Source organism: Haliotis asinina, chromosome 8 (assembly GCF_037392515.1).
Source record: "Haliotis asinina isolate JCU_RB_2024 chromosome 8, JCU_Hal_asi_v2, whole genome shotgun sequence".
NCBI classification, from domain to species: Eukaryota; Metazoa; Mollusca; class Gastropoda; order Lepetellida; family Haliotidae; genus Haliotis; species Haliotis asinina.
In genome coordinates, this window is record NC_090287.1 from 26149407 (window position 1) to 26170900 (window position 21494).

The 21494-nt window shown below is 41.3% G+C and overlaps 6 protein-coding genes across 6 annotated transcripts; all 6 read right to left on the bottom strand.

Annotated features, from left to right (window-relative positions):
• Window positions 1-624: 624 nt before the first annotated feature.
• On the bottom strand, window positions 625-1901 carry LOC137295179 (paired mesoderm homeobox protein 2-like). The gene is made up of 4 exons (XM_067826499.1): window positions 1806-1901; window positions 1582-1683; window positions 1073-1251; window positions 625-946 (listed from the first exon to the last, which is right to left on the bottom strand). Exons 1-4 carry the CDS (start codon window positions 1899-1901, stop codon window positions 625-627), a joined length of 699 nt encoding a protein of 232 aa, XP_067682600.1.
• A 2462-nt stretch (window positions 1902-4363) lies between these two features.
• Window positions 4364-5636, bottom strand: LOC137295180 (paired mesoderm homeobox protein 2-like). The gene is made up of 4 exons (XM_067826500.1): window positions 5541-5636; window positions 5317-5418; window positions 4808-4986; window positions 4364-4685 (listed from the first exon to the last, which is right to left on the bottom strand). The coding sequence occupies exons 1-4, from the start codon at window positions 5634-5636 to the stop codon at window positions 4364-4366; spliced, it is 699 nt and encodes a 232-aa protein (XP_067682601.1).
• A 2462-nt stretch (window positions 5637-8098) lies between these two features.
• LOC137295181 (cone-rod homeobox protein-like) lies at window positions 8099-9375 on the bottom strand. The gene is made up of 4 exons (XM_067826501.1): window positions 9280-9375; window positions 9056-9157; window positions 8547-8725; window positions 8099-8420 (listed from the first exon to the last, which is right to left on the bottom strand). Exons 1-4 carry the CDS (start codon window positions 9373-9375, stop codon window positions 8099-8101), a joined length of 699 nt encoding a protein of 232 aa, XP_067682602.1.
• A 2462-nt stretch (window positions 9376-11837) lies between these two features.
• On the bottom strand, window positions 11838-13114 carry LOC137295182 (cone-rod homeobox protein-like). Its single transcript, XM_067826502.1, has 4 exons — window positions 13019-13114; window positions 12795-12896; window positions 12286-12464; window positions 11838-12159 (listed from the first exon to the last, which is right to left on the bottom strand). The coding sequence occupies exons 1-4, from the start codon at window positions 13112-13114 to the stop codon at window positions 11838-11840; spliced, it is 699 nt and encodes a 232-aa protein (XP_067682603.1).
• Window positions 13115-15576: 2462 nt separating this feature from the next.
• Window positions 15577-16853, bottom strand: LOC137295183 (paired mesoderm homeobox protein 2-like). Its single transcript, XM_067826503.1, has 4 exons — window positions 16758-16853; window positions 16534-16635; window positions 16025-16203; window positions 15577-15898 (listed from the first exon to the last, which is right to left on the bottom strand). Exons 1-4 carry the CDS (start codon window positions 16851-16853, stop codon window positions 15577-15579), a joined length of 699 nt encoding a protein of 232 aa, XP_067682604.1.
• Window positions 16854-19315: 2462 nt separating this feature from the next.
• LOC137295184 (paired mesoderm homeobox protein 2-like) lies at window positions 19316-20592 on the bottom strand. Its single transcript, XM_067826504.1, has 4 exons — window positions 20497-20592; window positions 20273-20374; window positions 19764-19942; window positions 19316-19637 (listed from the first exon to the last, which is right to left on the bottom strand). The coding sequence occupies exons 1-4, from the start codon at window positions 20590-20592 to the stop codon at window positions 19316-19318; spliced, it is 699 nt and encodes a 232-aa protein (XP_067682605.1).
• Between the last annotated feature and the right edge of the window lie 902 nt (window positions 20593-21494).

Consider the following 21494-nt stretch of genomic DNA (forward strand, 5'->3'; position numbering starts at 1 on the left):
TCACTGGCTACACACGTACATGCATCTTGTAAGTTTCAATATTGATTCTCATTTTCGGATGTTGATGTGATTTCGTTTCTTATCACAGTTTATAAACGACCATCTCTCAGTGTATCCTTCGCTATTGCGTGTCGGCTTCCGGAATCAATGACATGTAGGTTGTGGATTTAGTTCCAAATCTTTGCGGGAGGTGAAGATGAATGTCTATGCCCCATATGTAATAGCAATCAATGGAAAATTGCTCAGTTTCAAGAAAGAATCCCAATCTAACTGATTCATTTGATTGTAGGGGACGAAAACTGCTTGGAAGAAGTATGTGCCCCACTCATGTCAGTGTACACAAATTGAGAGTTCGAACCCTGATTAGGATACTTTGACATATTTCTTTGTATAAGAAAATGAAATGCAATAGCTTTTTCATAATGTTTATTAGCTCAGGATGATATACAGTCATATTAAATTGATACTTGCAATCCATAACACAAACACAACAACATATACATTAATAGTAACAAAGCAAGCCAAAGATGACTTCATCATTGGACTGTTGCAACCATTTGACGTGGGCTTTATGTATGCAAAAGCGTGCTGCATTTGACCACGAATGTGATCTCCATAGGCGATCTAGACACCGATCTGGGGAAATGTCATGGGATCGCTAAGGCAGTTGAGAAGATAATTGGGGTGGTATGGACTTAGGGGAGAGCTGAAGTTGGACTGGCTGGAATACTCCGTCCACTGTTGCGGGCTTGGTGTGGCTTGGAAGGAGGTTTCTGTCATCACATGTGGGTAGTGAAGGGCACTCTGAACAGGCCGTGTACTGGATACTGCGTCAGTGAGAGCGCTGTAGACGTTGTGAGATGATGTGAACATCAAGGGATTGTAGACTGGGTCGTAGTCCGTCAGTGAGGAGTATCCGGGTCCGGTGCTGGGCAGGTAGTGAAGACTGAAACCCAAGAAAAAGAAAGCGTTGTAAGCACGGGAATGAGAGGAGAGTGTGTCGAAGCTATTCAGAGCACCATGCACTTGCAAAACTAACCGATGCATGTGTGGTCGCTTGTTGTGTACTTACTTTGATTTGGGTTTGTCTTTCACGTCATCTTTCTTGGTCGCCGTGGGTGGTGTGAGCACGTGACACTTGTCCGGTACCGTTATATCACGTGACTGTGATGTGCCTTGTTGATACAGTTGCTGTCTCATCCAGTTCAAGTGAGCACCTTTAGACTGTCGCTTGAACTTGGAACGGCGGTTCTGAAACCAGATCTGTATGCCACGATGTGGCCACTTATAATGGGACATTCTAAAATTCACTGGTGTAGTATATTTGGGAAAGAGTTTTCTCCAACTATGAAACGATATTTGCAAAATACTGATTATACCCTAAATATGATACCTACGTATCTTACGCAATAAGTAAAGCAGTTGTGACTCTTGTCCAGTAGTATATATAATTGAAGGTAACTGCGTGTGTAAATGAGGGTAAAGGGGTTTATGACATTGTGATATTTCAGATAGGATGTTTTGTCCTATGAGAACTTTGCTCAAGTATAAGTGTCATTGGGGTTATATTCATCCACCTACCGATAGTCTCTCCACGTCGATGTTGATGGTGTTGGAGAGATCCTCCAAGATGGAGCTGTCAGGATACTGAGAGGACAGGAACACCTTCTCCAGCTGGGCCAACTGTGAATATGCACGATGCAGATCAAAACGGGTTTCAGATGTATTTTGGGTGATTTTCAAGATTAGCGTTTATTGTGGTGTTATCTTTATACGTTTGGAGTAATGGAATATAAAATATTTACCTGACTAGCAGAGTACTTGATTCGGTTCCTGGACGGAACGATAGCCTTGTTAATGCTACACTTGCTTGGCTTGGTCTCGGGGCTCTTCACTTTCATTTCTGCCTCGTAACTGTGTAGAAATCTTTCCAAAACGAACTGCGAATAATGTGAAGATGACGTGACAAGTTTAGACTGTTCAGATGAGCGCAGATCTATGACTAGTGCCTGAAATCAAGGCGTTTCAGCTTTTATTACCGTAACCTGACTGTCGGACTTCTTTTAAGTCCACCTCCATACACCACCCACTCATTACTTGCATTTATGTATTGTTAGCAATCAGGAATTATCCCTTCATGCATAGCCGCCATGCTGTTTAAGCTGGAACATCTTGATTGTTTTCACAGCGATAAGAAGTACATCTTTCTTTGTTTAATTAATTTTTAAAGGTAGCAGTCGTACCTGAGGTAGCCGTACATTAAAGAAACCTCCGACGAGTGAGCGTGTACTCACTTACTTGTCAAAACTTCACACCTGCATCAGAGAGGCCGCCCTTAGTAGCACACATGCATTGATACTACGTTTAAATGACCATGTTCTTTGTGTTACAATTTCATAAACAAACACAGCCAACAATTTACAAATCCTACCGAGGAATCCCTATAATGCATGGATGGAGCAGGCATTAAGGAAAAGAGAGGCTTCACGGGCACAACACTTTTGTTTTTAAGAGCATCAAACGCATATGCATTTACCTGAAAGTTAAAACTGGCACAAGAACAAAGCATCTAAATAATCATTTTTTGCTCCAAAAGAAATAAAATTGATACATGCCACGAGTCAGGATGATGGTTTACCAGTTGCTTACACTGTTTTCATCTGGCTCTCCTACATTTGTAGGTTTGGAGAAAAATACTTGCAATTTACAAACCACGTGGCCAAAACACACACCAACCAGCACATGAAATACACCATAGCCGTAATTATCCATATATTCACCTTCATTCATATCACATATGTTACTGTATGTTAAGTAAATGAATGTGGCCAATCATTTCAACATCCCACTCACGTTCCACATACCAAATTACCCATGAATACCTTTCGATATAATCGAATGGATATTAATCCTAATTCCATTTAAGCTAGAACTTGACTGGCACCATGTACATTTCATTGTGGCAATCCACGTACTCCTAAACAAAATCTTAGAATGACTGTTGTTACTACACCGAAAAGTGTTTGGTATATTTGTAATTCAAAGCTCATCTTCACACAGCGCCACTGTTCCTCAATTCCATCCTATCCGAAGGAAGCGTCTGATAATCTAGTAAGGTGGCCATGCTTTAGGCTTTGTTTTCTTCAAAACGGTATAACCAGCTATACCGAAACGTCACTATTGTGAAAACAAAGAAGTTATCATCCATAAAATTTCGTCATCAGTATGCTTCTAGCTGGCATACGAAGCAGAGGATTTCGAAGCGCTAAATTGTTTCAGGTTGTCGATAGTCAATTTTGAGTAGCTTTGAAGTAGCTATCGCTTTCAACATAAGATTTAGGTAATGCCAAATGTACCGGTCAACATTGAAAAACATGGTCTCCTTCATTTTCCCAGTTCTTTCTTCTACACAATCCTACATGTGCCACACAGTTTGTGATTAATTCCAATTTCTACCCGTGAAGGTCCGGATCGGAACTGGTTTTCAGGAACCCATGCTTGCCGTAAAAGGTTACTGGCGGGATTGGGTAATCAGGCTCCTTGACTTGGTTGAGACGTCATCGTATCCCAATTAAATAGATCGATACTCATGACGTTGATCACTGAATTGTTTGATGTAGGCTCGATTATTTACCGACCACCACCAGATAAATGGAAGATTTCTGAGCGTGACGTTAAATAAGAAACCAACCGACCTAGCAATTTCTGCTGACCATTGCATCTCTGGGACTCATGTGTGTCACTGGCTACACACGTACATGCATCTTGTAAGTTTCAATATTGATTCTCATTTTCGGATGTTGATGTGATTTCGTTTCTTATCACAGTTTATAAACGACCATCTCTCAGTGTATCCTTCGCTATTGCGTGTCGGCTTCCGGAATCAACGACATGTAGGTTGTGGATTTAGTTCCAAATCTTTGCGGGAGGTGAAGATGAATGTCTATGCCCCATATGTAATAGCAATCAATGGAAAATTGCTCAGTTTCAAGAAAGAATCCCAATCTAACTGATTCATTTGATTGTAGGGGACGAAAACTGCTTGGAAGAAGTATGTGCCCCACTCATGTCAGTGTACACAAATTGAGAGTTCGAACCCTGATTAGGATACTTTGACATATTTCTTTGTATAAGAAAATGAAATGCAATAGCTTTTTCATAATGTTTATTAGCTCAGGATGATATACAGTCATATTAAATTGATACTTGCAATCCATAACACAAACACAACAACATATACATTAATAGTAACAAAGCAAGCCAAAGATGACTTCATCATTGGACTGTTGCAACCATTTGACGTGGGCTTTATGTATGCAAAGGCGTGCTGCATTTGACCACGAATGTGATCTCCATAGGCGATCTAGACACCGATCTGGGGAAATGTCATGGGATCGCTAAGGCAGTTGAGAAGATAATTGGGGTGGTATGGACTTAGGGGAGAGCTGAAGTTGGACTGGCTGGAATACTCCGTCCACTGTTGCGGGCTTGGTGTGGCTTGGAAGGAGGTTTCTGTCATCACATGTGGGTAGTGAAGGGCACTCTGAACAGGCCGTGTACTGGATACTGCGTCAGTGAGAGCGCTGTAGACGTTGTGAGATGATGTGAACATCAAGGGATTGTAGACTGGGTCGTAGTCCGTCAGTGAGGAGTATCCGGGTCCGGTGCTGGGCAGGTAGTGAAGACTGAAACCCAAGAAAAAGAAAGCGTTGTAAGCACGGGAATGAGAGGAGAGTGTGTCGAAGCTATTCAGAGCACCATGCACTTGCAAAACTAACCGATGTGTGGTCGCTTGTTGTGTACTTACTTTGATTTGGGTTTGTCTTTCACGTCATCTTTCTTGGTCGCCGTGGGTGGTGTGAGCACGTGACACTTGTCCGGTACCGTTATATCACGTGACTGTGATGTGCCTTGTTGATACAGTTGCTGTCTCATCCAGTTCAAGTGAGCACCTTTAGACTGTCGCTTGAACTTGGAACGGCGGTTCTGAAACCAGATCTGTATGCCACGATGTGGCCACTTATAATGGGACATTCTAAAATTCACTGGTGTAGTATATTTGGGAAAGAGTTTTCTCCAACTATGAAACGATATTTGCAAAATACTGATTATACCCTAAATATGATACCTACGTATCTTACGCAATAAGTAAAGCAGTTGTGACTCTTGTCCAGTAGTATATATAATTGAAGGTAACTGCGTGTGTAAATGAGGGTAAAGGGGTTTATGACATTGTGATATTTCAGATAGGATGTTTTGTCCTATGAGAACTTTGCTCAAGTATAAGTGTCATTGGGGTTATATTCATCCACCTACCGATAGTCGCTCCACGTCGATGTTGATGGTGTTGGAGAGATCCTCCAAGATGGAGCTGTCAGGATACTGAGAGGACAGGAACACCTTCTCCAGCTGGGCCAACTGTGAATATGCACGATGCAGATCAAAACGGGTTTCAGATGTATTTTGGGTGATTTTCAAGATTAGCGTTTATTGTGGTGTTATCTTTATACGTTTGGAGTAATGGAATATAAAATATTTACCTGACTAGCAGAGTACTTGATTCGGTTCCTGGACGGAACGATAGCCTTGTTAATGCTACACTTGCTTGGCTTGGTCTCGGGGCTCTTCACTTTCATTTCTGCCTCGTAACTGTGTAGAAATCTTTCCAAAACGAACTGCGAATAATGTGAAGATGACGTGACAAGTTTAGACTGTTCAGATGAGCGCAGATCTATGACTAGTGCCTGAAATCAAGGCGTTTCAGCTTTTATTACCGTAACCTGACTGTCGGACTTCTTTTAAGTCCACCTCCATACACCACCCACTCATTACTTGCATTTATGTATTGTTAGCAATCAGGAATTATCCCTTCATGCATAGCCGCCATGCTGTTTAAGCTGGAACATCTTGATTGTTTTCACAGCGATAAGAAGTACATCTTTCTTTGTTTAATTAATTTTTAAAGGTAGCAGTCGTACCTGAGGTAGCCGTACATTAAAGAAACCTCCGACGAGTGAGCGTGTACTCACTTACTTGTCAAAACTTCACACCTGCATCAGAGAGGCCGCCCTTAGTAGCACACATGCATTGATACTACGTTTAAATGACCATGTTCTTTGTGTTACAATTTCATAAACAAACACAGCCAACAATTTACAAATCCTACCGAGGAATCCCTATAATGCATGGATGGAGCAGGCATTAAGGAAAAGAGAGGCTTCACGGGCACAACACTTTTGTTTTTAAGAGCATCAAACGCATATGCATTTACCTGAAAGTTAAAACTGGCACAAGAACAAAGCATCTAAATAATCATTTTTTGCTCCAAAAGAAATAAAATTGATACATGCCACGAGTCAGGATGATGGTTTACCAGTTGCTTACACTGTTTTCATCTGGCTCTCCTACATTTGTAGGTTTGGAGAAAAATACTTGCAATTTACAAACCACGTGGCCAAAACACACACCAACCAGCACATGAAATACACCATACCCGTAATTATCCATATATTCACCTTCATTCATATCACATATGTTACTGTATGTTAAGTAAATGAATGTGGCCAATCATTTCAACATCCCACTCACGTTCCACATACCAAATTACCCATGAATACCTTTCGATATAATCGAATGGATATTAATCCTAATTCCATTTAAGCTAGAACTTGACTGGCACCATGTACATTTCATTGTGGCAATCCACGTACTCCTAAACAAAATCTTAGAATGACTGTTGTTACTACACCGAAAAGTGTTTGGTATATTTGTAATTCAAAGCTCATCTTCACACAGCGCCACTGTTCCTCAATTCCATCCTATCCGAAGGAAGCGTCTGATAATCTAGTAAGGTGGCCATGCTTTAGGCTTTGTTTTCTTCAAAACGGTATAACCAGCTATACCGAAACGTCACTATTGTGAAAACAAAGAAGTTATCATCCATAAAATTTCGTCATCAGTATGCTTCTAGCTGGCATACGAAGCAGAGGATTTCGAAGCGCTAAATTGTTTCAGGTTGTCGATAGTCAATTTTGAGTAGCTTTGAAGTAGCTATCGCTTTCAACATAAGATTTAGGTAATGCCAAATGTACCGGTCAACATTGAAAAACATGGTCTCCTTCATTTTCCCAGTTCTTTCTTCTACACAATCCTACATGTGCCACACAGTTTGTGATTAATTCCAATTTCTACCCGTGAAGGTCCGGATCGGAACTGGTTTTCAGGAACCCATGCTTGCCGTAAAAGGTTACTGGCGGGATCGGGTAATCAGGCTCCTTGACTTGGTTGAGACGTCATCGTATCCCAATTAAATAGATCGATACTCATGACGTTGATCACTGAATTGTTTGATGTAGGCTCGATTATTTACCGACCACCACCAGATAAATGGAAGATTTCTGAGCGTGACGTTAAATAAGAAACCAACCGACCTAGCAATTTCTGCTGACCATTGCATCTCTGGGACTCATGTGTGTCACTGGCTACACACGTACATGCATCTTGTAAGTTTCAATATTGATTCTCATTTTCGGATGTTGATGTGATTTCGTTTCTTATCACAGTTTATAAACGACCATCTCTCAGTGTATCCTTCGCTATTGCGTGTCGGCTTCCGGAATCAACGACATGTAGGTTGTGGATTTAGTTCCAAATCTTTGCGGGAGGTGAAGATGAATGTCTATGCCCCATATGTAATAGCAATCAATGGAAAATTGCTCAGTTTCAAGAAAGAATCCCAATCTAACTGATTCATTTGATTGTAGGGGACGAAAACTGCTTGGAAGAAGTATGTGCCCCACTCATGTCAGTGTACACAAATTGAGAGTTCGAACCCTGATTAGGATACTTTGACATATTTCTTTGTATAAGAAAATGAAATGCAATAGCTTTTTCATAATGTTTATTAGCTCAGGATCATATACAGTCATATTAAATTGATACTTGCAATCCATAACACAAACACAACAACATATACATTAATAGTAACAAAGCAAGCCAAAGATGACTTCATCATTGGACTGTTGCAACCATTTGACGTGGGCTTTATGTATGCAAAAGCGTGCTGCATTTGACCACGAATGTGATCTCCATAGGCGATCTAGACACCGATCTGGGGAAATGTCATGGGATCGCTAAGGCAGTTGAGAAGATAATTGGGGTGGTATGGACTTAGGGGAGAGCTGAAGTTGGACTGGCTGGAATACTCCGTCCACTGTTGCGGGCTTGGTGTGGCTTGGAAGGAGGTTTCTGTCATCACATGTGGGTAGTGAAGGGCACTCTGAACAGGCCGTGTACTGGATACTGCGTCAGTGAGAGCGCTGTAGACGTTGTGAGATGATGTGAACATCAAGGGATTGTAGACTGGGTCGTAGTCCGTCAGTGAGGAGTATCCGGGTCCGGTGCTGGGCAGGTAGTGAAGACTGAAACCCAAGAAAAAGAAAGCGTTGTAAGCACGGGAATGAGAGGAGAGTGTGTCGAAGCTATTCAGAGCACCATGCACTTGCAAAACTAACCGATGCATGTGTGGTCGCTTGTTGTGTACTTACTTTGATTTGGGTTTGTCTTTCACGTCATCTTTCTTGGTCGCCGTGGGTGGTGTGAGCACGTGACACTTGTCCGGTACCGTTATATCACGTGACTGTGGTGTGCCTTGTTGATACAGTTGCTGTCTCATCCAGTTCAAGTGAGCACCTTTAGACTGTCGCTTGAACTTGGAACGGCGGTTCTGAAACCAGATCTGTATGCCACGATGTGGCCACTTATAATGGGACATTCTAAAATTCACTGGTGTAGTATATTTGGGAAAGAGTTTTCTCCAACTATGAAACGATATTTGCAAAATACTGATTATACCCTAAATATGATACCTACGTATCTTACGCAATAAGTAAAGCAGTTGTGACTCTTGTCCAGTAGTATATATAATTGAAGGTAACTGCGTGTGTAAATGAGGGTAAAGGGGTTTATGACATTGTGATATTTCAGATAGGATGTTTTGTCCTATGAGAACTTTGCTCAAGTATAAGTGTCATTGGGGTTATATTCATCCACCTACCGATAGTCTCTCCACGTCGATGTTGATGGTGTTGGAGAGATCCTCCAAGATGGAGCTGTCAGGATACTGAGAGGACAGGAACACCTTCTCCAGCTGGGCCAACTGTGAATATGCACGATGCAGATCAAAACGGGTTTCAGATGTATTTTGGGTGATTTTCAAGATTAGCGTTTATTGTGGTGTTATCTTTATACGTTTGGAGTAATGGAATATAAAATATTTACCTGACTAGCAGAGTACTTGATTCGGTTCCTGGACGGAACGATAGCCTTGTTAATGCTACACTTGCTTGGCTTGGTCTCGGGGCTCTTCACTTTCATTTCTGCCTCGTAACTGTGTAGAAATCTTTCCAAAACGAACTGCGAATAATGTGAAGATGACGTGACAAGTTTAGACTGTTCAGATGAGCGCAGATCTATGACTAGTGCCTGAAATCAAGGCGTTTCAGCTTTTATTACCGTAACCTGACTGTCGGACTTCTTTTAAGTCCACCTCCATACACCACCCACTCATTACTTGCATTTATGTATTGTTAGCAATCAGGAATTATCCCTTCATGCATAGCCGCCATGCTGTTTAAGCTAGAACATCTTGATTGTTTTCACAGCGATAAGAAGTGCATCTTTCTGTGTTTAATTAATTTTTAAAGGTAGCAGTCGTACCTGAGGTAGCCGTACATTAAAGAAACCTCCGACGAGTGAGCGTGTACTCACTTACTTGTCAAAACTTCACACCTGCATCAGAGAGGCCGCCCTTAGTAGCACACATGCATTGATACTACGTTTAAATGACCATGTTCTTTGTGTTACAATTTCATAAACAAACACAGCCAACAATTTACAAATCCTACCGAGGAATCCCTATAATGCATGGATGGAGCAGGCATTAAGGAAAAGAGAGGCTTCACGGGCACAACACTTTTGTTTTTAAGAGCATCAAACGCATATGCATTTACCTGAAAGTTAAAACTGGCACAAGAACAAAGCATCTAAATAATCATTATTTGCTCCAAAAGAAATAAAATTGATACATGCCACGAGTCAGGATGATGGTTTACCAGTTGCTTACACTGTTTTCATCTGGCTCTCCTACATTTGTAGGTTTGGAGAAAAATACTTGCAATTTACAAACCACGTGGCCAAAACACACACCAACCAGCACATGAAATACACCATAGCCGTAATTATCCATATATTCACCTTCATTCATATCACATATGTAACTGTATGTTAAGTAAATGAATGTGGCCAATCATTTCAACATCCCACTCACGTTCCACATACCAAATTACCCATGAATACCTTTCGATATAATCGAATGGATATTAATCCTAATTCCATTTAAGCTAGAACTTGACTGGCACCATGTACATTTCATTGTGGCAATCCACGTACTCCTAAACAAAATCTTAGAATGACTGTTGTTACTACACCGAAAAGTGTTTGGTATATTTGTAATTCAAAGCTCATCTTCACACAGCGCCACTGTTCCTCAATTCCATCCTATCCGAAGGAAGCGTCTGATAATCTAGTAAGGTGGCCATGCTTTAGGCTTTGTTTTCTTCAAAACGGTATAACCAGCTATACCGAAACGTCACTATTGTGAAAACAAAGAAGTTATCATCCATAAAATTTCGTCATCAGTATGCTTCTAGCTGGCATACGAAGCAGAGGATTTCGAAGCGCTAAATTGTTTCAGGTTGTCGATAGTCAATTTTGAGTAGCTTTGAAGTAGCTATCGCTTTCAACATAAGATTTAGGTAATGCCAAATGTACCGGTCAACATTGAAAAACATGGTCTCCTTCATTTTCCCAGTTCTTTCTTCTACACAATCCTACATGTGCCACACAGTTTGTGATTAATTCCAATTTCTACTCGTGAAGGTCCGGATCGGAACTGGTTTTCAGGAACCCATGCTTGCCGTAAAAGGTTACTGGCGGGATCGGGTAATCAGGCTCCTTGACTTGCTTGACACGTCATCGTATCCCAATTAAATAGATCGATACTCATGACGTTGATCACTGAATTGTTTGATGTAGGCTCGATTATTTACCGACCACCACCAGATAAATGGAAGATTTCTGAGCGTGACGTTAAATAAGAAACCAACCGACCTAGCAATTTCTGCTGACCATTGCATCTCTGGGACTCATGTGTGTCACTGGCTACACACGTACATGCATCTTGTAAGTTTCAATATTGATTCTCATTTTCGGATGTTGATGTGATTTCGTTTCTTATCACAGTTTATAAACGACCATCTCTCAGTGTATCCTTCGCTATTGCGTGTCGGCTTCCGGAATCAACGACATGTAGGTTGTGGATTTAGTTCCAGATCTTTGCGGGAGGTGAAGATGAATGTCTATGCCCCATATGTAATAGCAATCAATGGAAAATTGCTCAGTTTCAAGAAAGAATCCCAATCTAACTGATTCATTTGATTGTAGGGGACGAAAACTGCTTGGAAGAAGTATGTGCCCCACTCATGTCAGTGTACACAAATTGAGAGTTCGAACCCTGATTAGGATACTTTGACATATTTCTTTGTATAAGAAAATGAAATGCAATAGCTTTTTCATAATGTTTATTAGCTCAGGATCATATACAGTCATATTAAATTGATACTTGCAATCCATAACACAAACACAACAACATATACATTAATAGTAACAAAGCAAGCCAAAGATGACTTCATCATTGGACTGTTGCAACCATTTGACGTGGGCTTTATGTATGCAAAAGCGTGCTGCATTTGACCACGAATGTGATCTCCATAGGCGATCTAGACACCGATCTGGGGAAATGTCATGGGATCGCTAAGGCAGTTGAGAAGATAATTGGGGTGGTATGGACTTAGGGGAGAGCTGAAGTTGGACTGGCTGGAATACTCCGTCCACTGTTGCGGGCTTGGTGTGGCTTGGAAGGAGGTTTCTGTCATCACATGTGGGTAGTGAAGGGCACTCTGAACAGGCCGTGTACTGGATACTGCGTCAGTGAGAGCGCTGTAGACGTTGTGAGATGATGTGAACATCAAGGGATTGTAGACTGGGTCGTAGTCCGTCAGTGAGGAGTATCCGGGTCCGGTGCTGGGCAGGTAGTGAAGACTGAAACCCAAGAAAAAGAAAGCGTTGTAAGCACGGGAATGAGAGGAGAGTGTGTCGAAGCTATTCAGAGCACCATGCACTTGCAAAACTAACCGATGCATGTGTGGTCGCTTGTTGTGTACTTACTTTGATTTGGGTTTGTCTTTCACGTCATCTTTCTTGGTCGCCGTGGGTGGTGTGAGCACGTGACACTTGTCCGGTACCGTTATATCACGTGACTGTGGTGTGCCTTGTTGATACAGTTGCTGTCTCATCCAGTTCAAGTGAGCACCTTTAGACTGTCGCTTGAACTTGGAACGGCGGTTCTGAAACCAGATCTGTATGCCACGATGTGGCCACTTATAATGGGACATTCTAAAATTCACTGGTGTAGTATATTTGGGAAAGAGTTTTCTCCAACTATGAAACGATATTTGCAAAATACTGATTATACCCTAAATATGATACCTACGTATCTTACGCAATAAGTAAAGCAGTTGTGACTCTTGTCCAGTAGTATATATAATTGAAGGTAACTGCGTGTGTAAATGAGGGTAAAGGGGTTTATGACATTGTGATATTTCAGATAGGATGTTTTGTCCTATGAGAACTTTGCTCAAGTATAAGTGTCATTGGGGTTATATTCATCCACCTACCGATAGTCTCTCCACGTCGATGTTGATGGTGTTGGAGAGATCCTCCAAGATGGAGCTGTCAGGATACTGAGAGGACAGGAACACCTTCTCCAGCTGGGCCAACTGTGAATATGCACGATGCAGATCAAAACGGGTTTCAGATGTATTTTGGGTGATTTTCAAGATTAGCGTTTATTGTGGTGTTATCTTTATACGTTTGGAGTAATGGAATATAAAATATTTACCTGACTAGCAGAGTACTTGATTCGGTTCCTGGACGGAACGATAGCCTTGTTAATGCTACACTTGCTTGGCTTGGTCTCGGGGCTCTTCACTTTCATTTCTGCCTCGTAACTGTGTAGAAATCTTTCCAAAACGAACTGCGAATAATGTGAAGATGACGTGACAAGTTTAGACTGTTCAGATGAGCGCAGATCTATGACTAGTGCCTGAAATCAAGGCGTTTCAGCTTTTATTACCGTAACCTGACTGTCGGACTTCTTTTAAGTCCACCTCCATACACCACCCACTCATTACTTGCATTTATGTATTGTTAGCAATCAGGAATTATCCCTTCATGCATAGCCGCCATGCTGTTTAAGCTGGAACATCTTGATTGTTTTCACAGCGATAAGAAGTGCATCTTTCTGTGTTTAATTAATTTTTAAAGGTAGCAGTCGTACCTGAGGTAGCCGTACATTAAAGAAACCTCCGACGAGTGAGCGTGTACTCACTTACTTGTCAAAACTTCACACCTGCATCAGAGAGGCCGCCCTTAGTAGCACACATGCATTGATACTACGTTTAAATGACCATGTTCTTTGTGTTACAATTTCATAAACAAACACAGCCAACAATTTACAAATCCTACCGAGGAATCCCTATAATGCATGGATGGAGCAGGCATTAAGGAAAAGAGAGGCTTCACGGGCACAACACTTTTGTTTTTAAGAGCATCAAACGCATATGCATTTACCTGAAAGTTAAAACTGGCACAAGAACAAAGCATCTAAATAATAATTATTTGCTCCAAAAGAAATAAAATTGATACATGCCACGAGTCAGGATGATGGTTTACCAGTTGCTTACACTGTTTTCATCTGGCTCTCCTACATTTGTAGGTTTGGAGAAAAATACTTGCAATTTACAAACCACGTGGCCAAAACACACACCAACCAGCACATGAAATACACCATACCCGTAATTATCCATATATTCACCTTCATTCATATCACATATGTAACTGTATGTTAAGTAAATGAATGTGGCCAATCATTTCAACATCCCACTCACGTTCCACATACCAAATTACCCATGAATACCTTTCGATATAATCGAATGGATATTAATCCTAATTCCATTTAAGCTAGAACTTGACTGGCACCATGTACATTTCATTGTGGCAATCCACGTACTCCTAAACAAAATCTTAGAATGACTGTTGTTACTACACCGAAAAGTGTTTGGTATATTTGTAATTCAAAGCTCATCTTCACACAGCGCCACTGTTCCTCAATTCCATCCTATCCGAAGGAAGCGTCTGATAATCTAGTAAGGTGGCCATGCTTTAGGCTTTGTTTTCTTCAAAACGGTATAACCAGCTATACCGAAACGTCACTATTGTGAAAACAAAGAAGTTATCATCCATAAAATTTCGTCATCAGTATGCTTCTAGCTGGCATACGAAGCAGAGGATTTCGAAGCGCTAAATTGTTTCAGGTTGTCGATAGTCAATTTTGAGTAGCTTTGAAGTAGCTATCGCTTTCAACATAAGATTTAGGTAATGCCAAATGTACCGGTCAACATTGAAAAACATGGTCTCCTTCATTTTCCCAGTTCTTTCTTCTACACAACCCTACATGTGCCACACAGTTTGTGATTAATTCCAATTTCTACTCGTGAAGGTCCGGATCGGAACTGGTTTTCAGGAACCCATGCTTGCCGTAAAAGGTTACTGGCGGGATCGGGTAATCAGGCTCCTTGACTTGGTTGACACGTCATCGTATCCCAATTAAATAGATCGATACTCATGACGTTGATCACTGAATTGTTTGATGTAGGCTCGATTATTTACCGACCACCACCAGATAAATGGAAGATTTCTGAGCGTGACGTTAAATAAGAAACCAACCGACCTAGCAATTTCTGCTGACCATTGCATCTCTGGGACTCATGTGTGTCACTGGCTACACACGTACATGCATCTTGTAAGTTTCAATATTGATTCTCATTTTCGGATGTTGATGTGATTTCGTTTCTTATCACAGTTTATAAACGACCATCTCTCAGTGTATCCTTCGCTATTGCGTGTCGGCTTCCGGAATCAACGACATGTAGGTTGTGGATTTAGTTCCAGATCTTTGCGGGAGGTGAAGATGAATGTCTATGCCCCATATGTAATAGCAATCAATGGAAAATTGCTCAGTTTCAAGAAAGAATCCCAATCTAACTGATTCATTTGATTGTAGGGGACGAAAACTGCTTGGAAGAAGTATGTGCCCCACTCATGTCAGTGTACACAAATTGAGAGTTCGAACCCTGATTAGGATACTTTGACATATTTCTTTGTATAAGAAAATGAAATGCAATAGCTTTTTCATAATGTTTATTAGCTCAGGATCATATACAGTCATATTAAATTGATACTTGCAATCCATAACACAAACACAACAACATATACATTAATAGTAACAAAGCAAGCCAAAGATGACTTCATCATTGGACTGTTGCAACCATTTGACGTGGGCTTTATGTATGCAAAAGCGTGCTGCATTTGACCACGAATGTGATCTCCATGGGCGATCTAGACACCGATCTGGGGAAATGTCATGGGATCGCTAAGGCAGTTGAGAAGATAATTGGGGTGGTATGGACTTAGGGGAGAGCTGAAGTTGGACTGGCTGGAATACTCCGTCCACTGTTGCGGGCTTGGTGTGGCTTGGAAGGAGGTTTCTGTCATCACATGTGGGTAGTGAAGGGCACTCTGAACAGGGCGTGTACTGGATACTGCGTCAGTGAGAGCGCTGTAGACGTTGTGAGATGATGTGAACATCAAGGGATTGTAGACTGGGTCGTAGTCCGTCAGTGAGGAGTATCCGGGTCCGGTGCTGGGCAGGTAGTGAAGACTGAAACCCAAGAAAAAGAAAGCGTTGTAAGCACGGGAATGAGAGGAGAGTGTGTCGAAGCTATTCAGAGCACCATGCACTTGCAAAACTAACCGATGCATGTGTGGTCGCTTGTTGTGTACTTACTTTGATTTGGGTTTGTCTTTCACGTCATCTTTCTTGGTCGCCGTGGGTGGTGTGAGCACGTGACACTTGTCCGGTACCGTTATATCACGTGACTGTGATGTGCCTTGTTGATACAGTTGCTGTCTCATCCAGTTCAAGTGAGCACCTTTAGACTGTCGCTTGAACTTGGAACGGCGGTTCTGAAACCAGATCTGTATGCCACGATGTGGCCACTTATAATGGGACATTCTAAAATTCACTGGTGTAGTATATTTGGGAAAGAGTTTTCTCCAACTATGAAACGATATTTGCAAAATACTGATTATACCCTAAATATGATACCTACGTATCTTACGCAATAAGTAAAGCAGTTGTGACTCTTGTCCAGTAGTATATATAATTGAAGGTAACTGCGTGTGTAAATGAGGGTAAAGGGGTTTATGACATTGTGATATTTCAGATAGGATGTTTTGTCCTATGAGAACTTTGCTCAAGTATAAGTGTCATTGGGGTTATATTCATCCACCTACCGATAGTCTCTCCACGTCGATGTTGATGGTGTTGGAGAGATCCTCCAAGATGGAGCTGTCAGGATACTGAGAGGACAGGAACACCTTCTCCAGCTGGGCCAACTGTGAATATGCACGATGCAGATCAAAACGGGTTTCAGATGTATTTTGGGTGATTTTCAAGATTAGCGTTTATTGTGGTGTTATCTTTATACGTTTGGAGTAATGGAATATAAAATATTTACCTGACTAGCAGAGTACTTGATTCGGTTCCTGGACGGAACGATAGCCTTGTTAATGCTACACTTGCTTGGCTTGGTCTCGGGGCTCTTCACTTTCATTTCTGCCTCGTAACTGTGTAGAAATCTTTCCAAAACGAACTGCGAATAATGTGAAGATGACGTGACAAGTTTAGACTGTTCAGATGAGCGCAGATCTATGACTAGTGCCTGAAATCAAGGCGTTTCAGCTTTTATTACCGTAACCTGACTGTCGGACTTCTTTTAAGTCCACCTCCATACACCACCCACTCATTACTTGCATTTATGTATTGTTAGCAATCAGGAATTATCCCTTCATGCATAGCCGCCATGCTGTTTAAGCTGGAACATCTTGATTGTTTTCACAGCGATAAGAAGTGCATCTTTCTGTGTTTAATTAATTTTTAAAGGTAGCAGTCGTACCTGAGGTAGCCGTACATTAAAGAAACCTCCGACGAGTGAGCGTGTACTCACTTACTTGTCAAAACTTCACACCTGCATCAGAGAGGCCGCCCTTAGTAGCACACATGCATTGATACTACGTTTAAATGACCATGTTCTTTGTGTTACAATTTCATAAACAAACACAGCCAACAATTTACAAATCCTACCGAGGAATCCCTATAATGCATGGATGGAGCAGGCATTAAGGAAAAGAGAGGCTTCACGGGCACAACACTTTTGTTTTTAAGAGCATCAAACGCATATGCATTTACCTGAAAGTTAAAACTGGCACAAGAACAAAGCATCTAAATAATAATTATTTGCTCCAAAAGAAATAAAATTGATACATGCCACGAGTCAGGATGATGGTTTACCAGTTGCTTACACTGTTTTCATCTGGCTCTCCTACATTTGTAGGTTTGGAGAAAAATACTTGCAATTTACAAACCACGTGGCCAAAACACACACCAACCAGCACATGAAATACACCATACCCGTAATTATCCATATATTCACCTTCATTCATATCACATATGTAACTGTATGTTAAGTAAATGAATGTGGCCAATCATTTCAACATCCCACTCACGTTCCACATACCAAATTACCCATGAATACCTTTCGATATAATCGAATGGATATTAATCCTAATTCCATTTAAGCTAGAACTTGACTGGCACCATGTACATTTCATTGTGGCAATCCACGTACTCCTAAACAAAATCTTAGAATGACTGTTGTTACTACACCGAAAAGTGTTTGGTATATTTGTAATTCAAAGCTCATCTTCACACAGCGCCACTGTTCCTCAATTCCATCCTATCCGAAGGAAGCGTCTGATAATCTAGTAAGGTGGCCATGCTTTAGGCTTTGTTTTCTTCAAAACGGTATAACCAGCTATACCGAAACGTCACTATTGTGAAAACAAAGAAGTTATCATCCATAAAATTTCGTCATCAGTATGCTTCTAGCTGGCATACGAAGCAGAGGATTTCGAAGCGCTAAATTGTTTCAGGTTGTCGATAGTCAATTTTGAGTAGCTTTGAAGTAGCTATCGCTTTCAACATAAGATTTAGGTAATGCCAAATGTACCGGTCAACATTGAAAAACATGGTCTCCTTCATTTTCCCAGTTCTTTCTTCTACACAACCCTACATGTGCCACACAGTTTGTGATTAATTCCAATTTCTACTCGTGAAGGTCCGGATCGGAACTGGTTTTCAGGAACCCATGCTTGCCGTAAAAGGTTACTGGCGGGATCGGGTAATCAGGCTCCTTGACTTGGTTGACACGTCATCGTATCCCAATTAAATAGATCGATACTCATGACGTTGATCACTGAATTGTTTGATGTAGGCTCGATTATTTACCGACCACCACCAGATAAATGGAAGATTTCTGAGCGTGACGTTAAATAAGAAACCAACCGACCTAGCAATTTCTGCTGACCATTGCATCTCTGGGACTCATGTGTGTCACTGGCTACACACGTACATGCATCTTGTAAGTTTCAATATTGATTCTCATTTTCGGATGTTGATGTGATTTCGTTTCTTATCACAGTTTATAAACGACCATCTCTCAGTGTATCCTTCGCTATTGCGTGTCGGCTTCCGGAATCAACGACATGTAGGTTGTGGATTTAGTTCCAGATCTTTGCGGGAGGTGAAGATGAATGTCTATGCCCCATATGTAATAGCAATCAATGGAAAATTGCTCAGTTTCAAGAAAGAATCCCAATCTAACTGATTCATTTGATTGTAGGGGACGAAAACTGCTTGGAAGAAGTATGTGCCCCACTCATGTCAGTGTACACAAATTGAGAGTTCGAACCCTGATTAGGATACTTTGACATATTTCTTTGTATAAGAAAATGAAATGCAATAGCTTTTTCATAATGTTTATTAGCTCAGGATCATATACAGTCATATTAAATTGATACTTGCAATCCATAACACAAACACAACAACATATACATTAATAGTAACAAAGCAAGCCAAAGATGACTTCATCATTGGACTGTTGCAACCATTTGACGTGGGCTTTATGTATGCAAAAGCGTGCTGCATTTGACCACGAATGTGATCTCCATGGGCGATCTAGACACCGATCTGGGGAAATGTCATGGGATCGCTAAGGCAGTTGAGAAGATAATTGGGGTGGTATGGACTTAGGGGAGAGCTGAAGTTGGACTGGCTGGAATACTCCGTCCACTGTTGCGGGCTTGGTGTGGCTTGGAAGGAGGTTTCTGTCATCACATGTGGGTAGTGAAGGGCACTCTGAACAGGGCGTGTACTGGATACTGCGTCAGTGAGAGCGCTGTAGACGTTGTGAGATGATGTGAACATCAAGGGATTGTAGACTGGGTCGTAGTCCGTCAGTGAGGAGTATCCGGGTCCGGTGCTGGGCAGGTAGTGAAGACTGAAACCCAAGAAAAAGAAAGCGTTGTAAGCACGGGAATGAGAGGAGAGTGTGTCGAAGCTATTCAGAGCACCATGCACTTGCAAAACTAACCGATGCATGTGTGGTCGCTTGTTGTGTACTTACTTTGATTTGGGTTTGTCTTTCACGTCATCTTTCTTGGTCGCCGTGGGTGGTGTGAGCACGTGACACTTGTCCGGTACCGTTATATCACGTGACTGTGATGTGCCTTGTTGATACAGTTGCTGTCTCATCCAGTTCAAGTGAGCACCTTTAGACTGTCGCTTGAACTTGGAACGGCGGTTCTGAAACCAGATCTGTATGCCACGATGTGGCCACTTATAATGGGACATTCTAAAATTCACTGGTGTAGTATATTTGGGAAAGAGTTTTCTCCAACTATGAAACGATATTTGCAAAATACTGATTATACCCTAAATATGATACCTACGTATCTTACGCAATAAGTAAAGCAGTTGTGACTCTTGTCCAGTAGTATATATAATTGAAGGTAACTGCGTGTGTAAATGAGGGTAAAGGGGTTTATGACATTGTGATATTTCAGATAGGATGTTTTGTCCTATGAGAACTTTGCTCAAGTATAAGTGTCATTGGGGTTATATTCATCCACCTACCGATAGTCTCTCCACGTCGATGTTGATGGTGTTGGAGAGATCCTCCAAGATGGAGCTGTCAGGATACTGAGAGGACAGGAACACCTTCTCCAGCTGGGCCAACTGTGAATATGCACGATGCAGATCAAAACGGGTTTCAGATGTATTTTGGGTGATTTTCAAGATTAGCGTTTATTGTGGTGTTATCTTTATACGTTTGGAGTAATGGAATATAAAATATTTACCTGACTAGCAGAGTACTTGATTCGGTTCCTGGACGGAACGATAGCCTTGTTAATGCTACACTTGCTTGGCTTGGTCTCGGGGCTCTTCACTTTCATTTCTGCCTCGTAACTGTGTAGAAATCTTTCCAAAACGAACTGCGAATAATGTGAAGATGACGTGACAAGTTTAGACTGTTCAGATGAGCGCAGATCTATGACTAGTGCCTGAAATCAAGGCGTTTCAGCTTTTATTACCGTAACCTGACTGTCGGACTTCTTTTAAGTCCACCTCCATACACCACCCACTCATTACTTGCATTTATGTATTGTTAGCAATCAGGAATTATCCCTTCATGCATAGCCGCCATGCTGTTTAAGCTGGAACATCTTGATTGTTTTCACAGCGATAAGAAGTGCATCTTTCTGTGTTTAATTAATTTTTAAAGGTAGCAGTCGTACCTGAGGTAGCCGTACATTAAAGAAACCACCGACGAGTGAGCGTGTACTCACTTACTTGTCAAAACTTCACACCTGCATCAGAGAGGCCGCCCTTAGTAGCACACATGCATTGATACTACGTTTAAATGACCATGTTCTTTGTGTTACAATTTCATAAACAAACACAGCCAACAATTTACAAATCCTACCGAGGAATCCCTATAATGCATGGATGGAGCAGGCATTAAGGAAAAGAGAGGCTTCACGGGCACAACACTTTTGTTTTTAAGAGCATCAAACGCATATGCATTTACCTGAAAGTTAAAACTGGCACAAGAACAAAGCATCTAAATAATCATTATTTGCTCCAAAAGAAATAAAATTGATACATGCCACGAGTCAGGATGATGGTTTACCAGTTGCTTACACTGTTTTCATCTGGCTCTCCTACATTTGTAGGTTTGGAGAAAAATACTTGCAATTTACAAACCACGTGGCCAAAACACACACCAACCAGCACATGAAATACACCATACCCGTAATTATCCATATATTCACCTTCATTCATATCACATATGTAA

Coding starts and splice junctions, on each gene's coding strand:
- LOC137295179 (XM_067826499.1), bottom strand. CDS start 1,901: ATGAAAGTGAAGAGCCCCGAGACCAAGCCAAGCAAGTGTAGCATTAAC. Junction 1,684..1,805: donor TCAAGTACTCTGCTAGTCAG/GTAAATATTTTA, acceptor GCATATTCACAG/TTGGCCCAGCTGGAGAAGGT. Junction 947..1,072: donor AAAGACAAACCCAAATCAAA/GTAAGTACACAA, acceptor CTTGGGTTTCAG/TCTTCACTACCTGCCCAGCA.
- LOC137295180 (XM_067826500.1), bottom strand. CDS start 5,636: ATGAAAGTGAAGAGCCCCGAGACCAAGCCAAGCAAGTGTAGCATTAAC. Junction 4,987..5,316: donor TCGACGTGGAGCGACTATCG/GTAGGTGGATGA, acceptor ATCTGGTTTCAG/AACCGCCGTTCCAAGTTCAA. Junction 4,686..4,807: donor AAAGACAAACCCAAATCAAA/GTAAGTACACAA, acceptor CTTGGGTTTCAG/TCTTCACTACCTGCCCAGCA.
- LOC137295181 (XM_067826501.1), bottom strand. CDS start 9,375: ATGAAAGTGAAGAGCCCCGAGACCAAGCCAAGCAAGTGTAGCATTAAC. Junction 9,158..9,279: donor TCAAGTACTCTGCTAGTCAG/GTAAATATTTTA, acceptor GCATATTCACAG/TTGGCCCAGCTGGAGAAGGT. Junction 8,421..8,546: donor AAAGACAAACCCAAATCAAA/GTAAGTACACAA, acceptor CTTGGGTTTCAG/TCTTCACTACCTGCCCAGCA.
- LOC137295182 (XM_067826502.1), bottom strand. CDS start 13,114: ATGAAAGTGAAGAGCCCCGAGACCAAGCCAAGCAAGTGTAGCATTAAC. Junction 12,465..12,794: donor TCGACGTGGAGAGACTATCG/GTAGGTGGATGA, acceptor ATCTGGTTTCAG/AACCGCCGTTCCAAGTTCAA. Junction 12,160..12,285: donor AAAGACAAACCCAAATCAAA/GTAAGTACACAA, acceptor CTTGGGTTTCAG/TCTTCACTACCTGCCCAGCA.
- LOC137295183 (XM_067826503.1), bottom strand. CDS start 16,853: ATGAAAGTGAAGAGCCCCGAGACCAAGCCAAGCAAGTGTAGCATTAAC. Junction 16,204..16,533: donor TCGACGTGGAGAGACTATCG/GTAGGTGGATGA, acceptor ATCTGGTTTCAG/AACCGCCGTTCCAAGTTCAA. Junction 15,899..16,024: donor AAAGACAAACCCAAATCAAA/GTAAGTACACAA, acceptor CTTGGGTTTCAG/TCTTCACTACCTGCCCAGCA.
- LOC137295184 (XM_067826504.1), bottom strand. CDS start 20,592: ATGAAAGTGAAGAGCCCCGAGACCAAGCCAAGCAAGTGTAGCATTAAC. Junction 20,375..20,496: donor TCAAGTACTCTGCTAGTCAG/GTAAATATTTTA, acceptor GCATATTCACAG/TTGGCCCAGCTGGAGAAGGT. Junction 19,943..20,272: donor TCGACGTGGAGAGACTATCG/GTAGGTGGATGA, acceptor ATCTGGTTTCAG/AACCGCCGTTCCAAGTTCAA.